Source organism: Anopheles arabiensis, chromosome 2 (assembly GCF_016920715.1).
Source record: "Anopheles arabiensis isolate DONGOLA chromosome 2, AaraD3, whole genome shotgun sequence".
NCBI lineage: Eukaryota > Metazoa > Arthropoda > Insecta > Diptera > Culicidae > Anopheles > Anopheles arabiensis.
Window position 1 is genome coordinate 106,438,223 of NC_053517.1, and position 7,298 is coordinate 106,445,520.

At 46.8% G+C, this 7,298-nt stretch overlaps 2 protein-coding genes across 9 annotated transcripts; one reads left to right on the forward strand and one right to left on the reverse strand.

The window, feature by feature from the left end:
* Nucleotides 1–973: 973 nt before the first annotated feature.
* LOC120898142 (eukaryotic translation initiation factor 4E1) lies at nt 974–4,775 on the forward strand. Of its 8 annotated transcripts, none has more exons than XM_040303590.1 (4): nt 974–1,129; nt 2,296–2,676; nt 2,756–2,843; nt 2,923–4,775. In XM_040303590.1, exons 1-4 carry the CDS (start codon nt 1,100–1,102, stop codon nt 3,081–3,083), a joined length of 660 nt encoding a protein of 219 aa, XP_040159524.1. In that variant the 5' UTR covers nt 974–1,099; the 3' UTR covers nt 3,084–4,775. The 8 variants fall into 8 exon arrangements, with proteins under 8 accessions (XP_040159524.1, XP_040159523.1, XP_040159518.1 ...); XM_040303589.1 differs by having other exon boundaries at nt 975–1,129; nt 2,293–2,676; XM_040303584.1 differs by lacking the exon at nt 974–1,129 and adding an exon at nt 1,950–2,205.
* LOC120898144 (fas-associated death domain protein) lies at nt 4,304–6,237 on the reverse strand. Its single transcript, XM_040303591.1, has 2 exons — nt 5,636–6,237; nt 4,304–5,565 (listed from the first exon to the last, which is right to left on the reverse strand). The coding sequence occupies exons 1-2, from the start codon at nt 5,985–5,987 to the stop codon at nt 5,150–5,152; spliced, it is 768 nt and encodes a 255-aa protein (XP_040159525.1). The 5' UTR covers nt 5,988–6,237; the 3' UTR covers nt 4,304–5,149.
* Between the last annotated feature and the right edge of the window lie 1,061 nt (nt 6,238–7,298).

The following is a 7,298-nucleotide window of genomic DNA, read 5'->3' on the forward strand; positions in this document are numbered from 1 at the left end:
AATGTCACCAACTTTCTTGTGATGTTCTTGCGATTGTCTTGAAATTGTTTCTCTCTGTTGGCAATGGCGTCGTACACCCGTTTCGTGATTGAAGCGGCACAGCTTAACCGGCATCTATACGCACCTTGACTTTGATAGCGGACGGTCGCGCGACCGCTCGACGGCACTCCTGTCCAGAGTGGCCAGATTATTTTTGCGGTTTTCGGTAGGCGCATCAAAATTGTATCGGTAGTTTTCGGTAGGAGTTTAAGATTTTTCGGTAGTTTTCGGTAGGCTTTGAAGTGTTGAGCGGGGGAGCGGGGGGGGGGTTGTTGGAGATGGAAGCTTATCTGTCCCATGAAGAGCAGCACGAGAAAATAACATCTTTCATTTATTTAAAGGAGATAGTTTAGATTTGGTTCATAGCGGTCACATGAGGCCTTTCTGAAGTGTCGATCTGAAATTTGTACTAGGGAATTAAACCCAACAAATGATTGGGACGCCCTGGCAGCAATTGAACGCGACATCGATCATGAAAAATATATGGGATTTTACATGTTCGATGTGATAACCCACAAATCAAGCATGTGAAGTCCTATACATTTTTCATGTTCGATGTCGTGTTCTATTGCTGCTAGAGCGCCTGGTTACATTATCTGTCAAATTGCATATGAAATTTTATCAGCGCGTTCGACTTCATGAAGTGCAGACACGGGCCTTAGTTGTCTCTGTTGAACTTCTGGTTCTGGTTGCTAGTGATTTCCCTATATAGTTTTATACATTAAGTGATTTTGGAAATGGTTATATGACTTTTTGGTTAGTATTACGAAAAAATCTGTGATTTTCGGTAGGATAAATGGAAAATCGGTAGTTTTAGGGCGGTCATCTGTGAATCGGTAGGCATATAAAAAATCGGTAGGAATACAGATACATCGGTATTTCTGGTCACTCTGTGCGCGACCGCGACGGCACTCCTGTCAGCTACGGTTCGAGCACTTTCCATCAGTGCTCGACTTGAAGCGTCATCGCGGAGCCTGCTATCTTGCTGGTTTGGCAGTTTCACTGAAGTTCTTTCCTTTTTTTGCACGTAAAATATCGAAAACTAGCTCAGTGTCCGATTATGGCTGGCAAAACCAATGAAGAAACTGAGGTAAATCAATGAATTACGAGTTCGTCCGTCGGAGACCGTAAACAAATCTTACCTCGTATTCTTTCACCAAGTGCCGTATGCGTGTGTACGCGTGTGTGTGTGTGCGCGCGATTGAAGTGAAAGAATGGACGACCTTCTCACGAGGGTGCCCCGTGTGTCTTTGCATAATGTTACACTGCCGACGAACGCCCTTTTTGTGCCGTATGGTGGGCCCGTGCCTTGACGTCGTGATTCGCGCGATCGGAAAATGGAATAGCTGATGAGAGCTGGAAAATCGATCACGGCACACGTGTAATCCGCCGCTGTGCGGTAATGAAAGAGAGAGGGAGAGAGAGCGAGCGTACGGCCGTGAGGAATGCACTTGTGACCGTGTCCCTCGTATGTTCCCCAAATATGGCATAAATTGTTCCGTTTTGCGAGCGGGGAAACCATTCCCCAGAACCGATCCGGCACGGCCAAAGTGGCCAGGTGGCGTTTGTGCCGCTGCATTGCCTACCGCCTGCCCTAATTAAGCCGCCACGCGACCGCTCCAAATGACTGGCACGAATTCCCGGGTTTCTCCTGCCAACGGGGTTCGGACTTTGAGGTTATCTTTCCGCAGTTGCATTCACTTCACTGGTGGTGGTGGTGGTACACCTTTTGACAGACGGCCCCCGGCCCGCTAGCGTTGGAGTGAGCGAGAAAGGTGGAGTGGAAATTTTGAGTGCGTGTAGAAAAAAGAAACCAAAGGAGCGAGCGAAAGGATTTCTCTTGTTGCCAGGAGGCAAAACTGAGCGAAAAAAGTTGTCCCTGCGCTCGGTAACCAAGGGATACACCGGGGCCACACCGCTACTACTTGTTGCGAACCGTTCGAACGATTCGCAGTAGCCTGTGAAGAGCGGTAGGGGTGTCCAAGCTAGAAACCATGCCTTTATTCGTTCAAGTTGTGTCGCACGGTTAAGATGTACAGTGGAAGGATCGCTTTTCAGAAGCCTTCCTCCTTGGGAAGGCTTCACAGCTGGCCCGATCGTAACGGGCCGAACGGACGTTGGAACAACAGCGTGAGAGTAGTAGTGCCGGCTAATAATTACCTTTCCGTAACCAATTACCCTCTGCAAAAACCCGTCCGTATTTCAATAACCCTTCTAATCGGCTGAGTGTTCTGCTTTCTCATTCGCTCGTAGCAGCAGCAGCAGCAGCAGAATGAAAATGAAACTACGGAACAAAGCCAGGAGCTGGCCGAGCAGTCGAACGCACCGGAGTCGATCGATCCGGAGTGTCTGATCAAGCATCCGCTCCAGCACACCTGGACGCTGTGGTACCTCGAGGTGGACCGCACGAAAAAGTGGACCGATTCGATGAACGAGGTGACCAGCTTCTCGACGGTGGAGGACTTCTGGAGTCTGTTCAACCACATCCGCGGCCCGTCCGAGATCAAGGTGGGCGGTGACTACATGCTGTTCAAGTCGCACATCCGCCCGATGTGGGAGGACGACGCGAACAAGCACGGTGGCCGATGGACGATCAGCATGAACAAGCGCCTGTCGGACAAATGCTGGCTGGATACGGTATGTGGAGCTGCTGAGGGGGGTTGGGAGGGACCCCAGTAGGTCAGAAAAGTTACATGTTCCCTATTTTCCCAAATAGGTACTCTGCCTGATTGGGGAGACTTTCGAACATTCGGATCAGATATGCGGTGCTACGGTGAACGTTCGTCAAAAGATTGATAAAATCTGTAAGTATTCTATGGTGTTTGGTGGTATGCGGCGAATTGTCGCTGCGCGCTGATTACTAACTGTTGTTGCCTTTTTTAGCCATCTGGACCGCTGACTATGATAATCGCGCCGCCGTGCTGGATATCGGCCGAACGTACAAGGAGCGATTAGGCCTGCGAGAAAACATCTACTACCAAATGCATAAGGACACGATGGTGAAGCTGTCCTCGTCGGGGACGAAATCGACGTACACCGTTTAATCTTGATTCGAGCCGTCTCTCCGGAGCCCTTTTCTCGTGTCCGAAACCCAATGGTTTGTTTGCGGATCAACACGACGCGATGACGAACGAGCTAACAACTACTGCTGGACATGTGTACGTGTGTGTGTGCGTGTGTAGTGATCGAAGGTGGGTGATCTGTGCGATTGAGGAAAGGCGAAAGCGATTGAGGAAACGAAACAGCACCACAACACACACAATCGACATCATCGATATTCACAGGAAAAAGGGATTTCATTTTTTACCTAGCCTAACGCGGGGCTGCTAGAGCGCGTGTTGTGGATCAGTGAGCATTGTTTTTAGGTGAGCTTAGCGGGGGAAATAAGTTAGATCGATCGACGCAACGCAATCAAAACGGTCAACTAGGGGGGCGCATAGAGAGAGAGAGGGAGAGATGCTTTAAGCATTGTGCGATTGATATTTATACCCCCCCCACAGCCAAGATTGTAACACATAACAACCAAGCTGGTACTATGTTCGATCGTTCGACACATTCTGCCGGTCGATTTTGCGTAGGCACAAGTGGCGGGAGGACGCAATTGTGTAGGATAGATCTAATGAATTGCTCACGTGGAAATAGAAAAACGAAATATAGGTCAACCGGCGCTTTCCGTGAATCCGTGCATCGATCTTAAACCATGCACACCGTTTCCTTTCTCTTGTGGTGCCAGTGGTGCGCGGGAAGCGAAGCGTGCAAGCCAGGAAAACCCACGAGTGTATGTGTGTTCAATCAGCAAACGTCTGCCCTCATCCGGTTAGGTTTTGTTTCGTTTTCTTTCAGCCAAGCTTTACCAATGATTGTACGCGCTTAATATTGGCAAAACACAGGAGAAAGGGGAGAACAAGAAGAAGGCCCAAACTATAGTGCAGCCAGAGGCAAGGTGTGAGAGGAGGGAGTGTGTGTCCGGAGTAGAGAAATAGAAAGCCGCACGACGACAGTGTGTGTAGCTTTTGCGGATCGAAGCAACCGCGGACCCGTGAATGCAACGCAGAAGTGTTGGGCATGAAGCAGGAGAGAAGTACAGTATGCGATTTGTACAGATAAATAGAAAAAAAGCAACAGAAACTTTAAGTGCGCTTGGGTGCAAGGAAAGGTTCTCTTCTGGTTAGGTAGCTTCTTTTCATTCTTTTTTATTCGTTTGTTTTATTCATCCGTTACGGCTACACAGAGCGAGCAGCAGGGAATAGAGTCTTCAAGCCCCGGATCGTTATAATCAGTTTTTTTTTTCGGGGAGAGTTTTGTTTCGTTTCGTGTGGAACGTTCGTAGCTTAGCACGACGAAACACAGTCGGTAAAGAAAAGGGATACGTACTGAAAGGAGAGAGAAAAAAGCGGAAGAAGGAGTAGGAAGACACGTAATCAATATGCATTACACATCCGCTGTCCAAGCTGCGCCGCTACTAGCTAGCCGGACTTGAGATGGTGGTGTGTGCGGGAGAGGAGAGCTAGAGCTTCGTTTTGCGCTGGTACGTATGTTTTTTTTTTGCTAGTTAAGGTTATACCATAGAATGGATGTTGCGATTATGTATTGAAAACACATGTGTACTACCAACTACCAACTACTACTACTACTACTACTACTTCTGGAACTATCTCTACTAATCTACTCTGTACTATTGTTTATGGAATAATTTGAATATAAATAAGCATTACTCGGCTGAACACACAACCACACACGCCTGCTCGCGTAGAACAGGGAGCTGATTTGCTGATTGATTAATTTGTAATACAGTTTAAATTACTTTTTTATGTTTAATCAAGGTATATTCGTAAATTATATACAGTGCGAAAAAAAAAACAAGGAAAACCAATTGCGAAAAATATAGAACATGAAACATTGATTCAAAATATGGTGTGTGAGCGTTTTGTGGTAATATTATTATTCTAATCAAACCCGAAACTAATGTTTATTATCACATAATTCTTGTAGCAACATTCAATAACGATTCAATGCTCGTTTGTTGCTTATGAGCACATTCAGCTTTTGCATCTCTCCCCAAAAAGGTAAAGTGGTAAAGGGAATCTTGCACTACTCCTTCTCCGAAACTCTATCGTTGTAACATGGTTTCAATTTTTCTTTTGAGATCCTTCCGCCGGCTGCTTTCCAGCGCTTTCAGCAGCAGGCCAACGTACTGGTCCAGCGCAGTGTCATCGTACTGCATCTCGGCCCGCTCCAGCGTCTCGTAGATGCGCGTCTTGAGATCCTGCCTGTTGCGTTCCTCGATTTCGTCCAGCTCGCCCGCCGGGACGTTCAAAAACCGGCCAAACACCTTCCAGCTTTTGCCAATTTCAAGCTGCAGCAGCGAGTAAATGCTCTCGCGCTGCCGGAGATACGCATCGCGCTTTGCGTTTGTCGTTGCAGTGGGCGGCCGTGGCGTTAATGCTGGCGGTTCGGCAGCTTCTTGCAGTTTAATCCTTTCTACCTCCTTCTCCAGCAGCGTTCGACGATCCCGGTGGCGTAAATCTTTAAAGAAAGATGTGATGAAATAAGGTGAGATAGGGAATTGAAACTCCATAGGGAGAATGAGAAATACCTTCCAAATAGAACCGACGAACAGGTTCATAGTGCGATCGTAGCACATCCCTGTAGGAGGTGAGTGCGCCGCCAACCTCTTTTGTGTCCAGTGCCAGCACAAACCGCTCGATCAGATCCGGCTTCAGGAGGCTTAGCAGATTTCTCTGCTCCATCAACGCGACAAGCTGTTCGAATTGGGTGATACGCGAAAGTTTGCGACAGGAATGGATATCTTGCCGTACTGATTGTTTGCAGCGCTCCAACCGTTCCGGACCGTGGCAGGCATTCTGTGTCAACAGTTTCAAATTCAAATAATCCTTGCACAACCGTTCGTACACCGCACGATGATCCTGCACGGATATTCGTTCCATCCCTGCGGTGCACCTGCGCACTCCGGGCCTGGTCTGCTGATATAAATACACTTTGTGGATGAGCAGTGTGAAGATCAGCACGATGTGAAGCGAGTGTTGGTTGAACAATCACGGTTGAACAAGCAACGTTTCGGCATAGGAGGAAGAATCGATTGCAAAGTTTCGTACTTTTAGTATCTTTTTTCTCGCAAACATTTGATCAAAGCTTGGACGTCACGGTTTTGCCAAGTTGATTCAGGCAGAGGTCGCGGCTATACAAGTCCATGTATGAATGGTGATTTACGTTGCTTTCTCTACAAATCAAGTTTTACCAAATACAATGAGCTTTATGCGGCCTCGGAAAAATGAGATAAATATAGATAAACTGTGAACCTTACTTTCTATAGTTGATTTTGTTTATTTGGTGATTTTTCATTTAAATAATTTTGAATCGAAAACAATATTTCGTTGCTATTCTTAACCACCCTGTGCGGATGTAATCAACCAACCAGTATGTACGCAGGCCAAAAACCGGGTTTCTCGAGCTCGCCAATGCTCCAAATCGGTGCGATTTTCCTTCGCTGGCGAGTGTTTTTGAAAGGTGTTGCGAGGGGCTTTGAGGGTTCAAAATGGCTACCCACCCAAACAATCTCGTGCTGGTGTGTGATTGTGTTGGTGGACAAAATTAAATGGCCAAAAAGATAAATACACTCCACCACTCCCTCCCCACTCATTGATCCCTTATATCATGTGTGTGCCATTTTTGGCTGGAAATAGACGAACCGAGATATTCGCGGTGCCGTGAAAATGACTTGTACTCTGCCAATGTTGTTATACAATCTGACAGAAAGACGAGATAATCGCGGTTCGTGTACGGACTCATCCGAGGTCTAGTGACGATTGCATGTGCCAATATGAAATATTTTTTTTATCATTTTGCGAAATAAATTACTTATTTAACAAAGTTTAAGCAAAATAAAATACAAAACTCGCTTCTCGGCACGAGTTTTCTAGCAAGTCCACCAGAAAAATAGGAAATAATCGGTTCGCGCTACCGCGAAAATATCAACAATTCCGAAGTTGCGAAACAGCAGGCGCAGAAAATTTGACAGTCCAACTGTTCTACAACAGTTGTAAACAAGGCGCGAATTTCGCGGTACCGCGACGTTCTCGGTTCGTGTATTTGTAGCCTCATTTTGAAACGAGCACTCTAGGCAAGTAAAGGAAGGGTAGTGAAAATGAGCGAGATGCAGCGAAATTTCTAACGTCAAAAGGCCTCACCATGTTGTACGGGAGCAAAGTGATCAATAACAAATCGGATGTTGTCAAACA

Bases quoted from the DNA above. Each gene is read 5' to 3' on its own strand.
- LOC120898144 (XM_040303591.1), bottom strand. From the start codon at position 5,987: ATGGAACGAATATCCGTGCAGGATCATCGTGCGGTGTACGAACGGTTG. The intron at 5,566-5,635 runs GTATTTCTCATT...CTTTCTTTAAAG, and splicing joins TCGTCGGTTCTATTTGGAAG to ATTTACGCCACCGGGATCGT.
- LOC120898142 (XM_040303583.1), top strand. From the start codon at position 2,071: ATGTACAGTGGAAGGATCGCTTTTCAGAAGCCTTCCTCCTTGGGAAGG. The intron at 2,206-2,292 runs GTAACCAATTAC...ATTCGCTCGTAG, and splicing joins CGGCTAATAATTACCTTTCC to CAGCAGCAGCAGCAGCAGAA. The intron at 2,844-2,922 runs GTAAGTATTCTA...TGCCTTTTTTAG, and splicing joins TCAAAAGATTGATAAAATCT to CCATCTGGACCGCTGACTAT.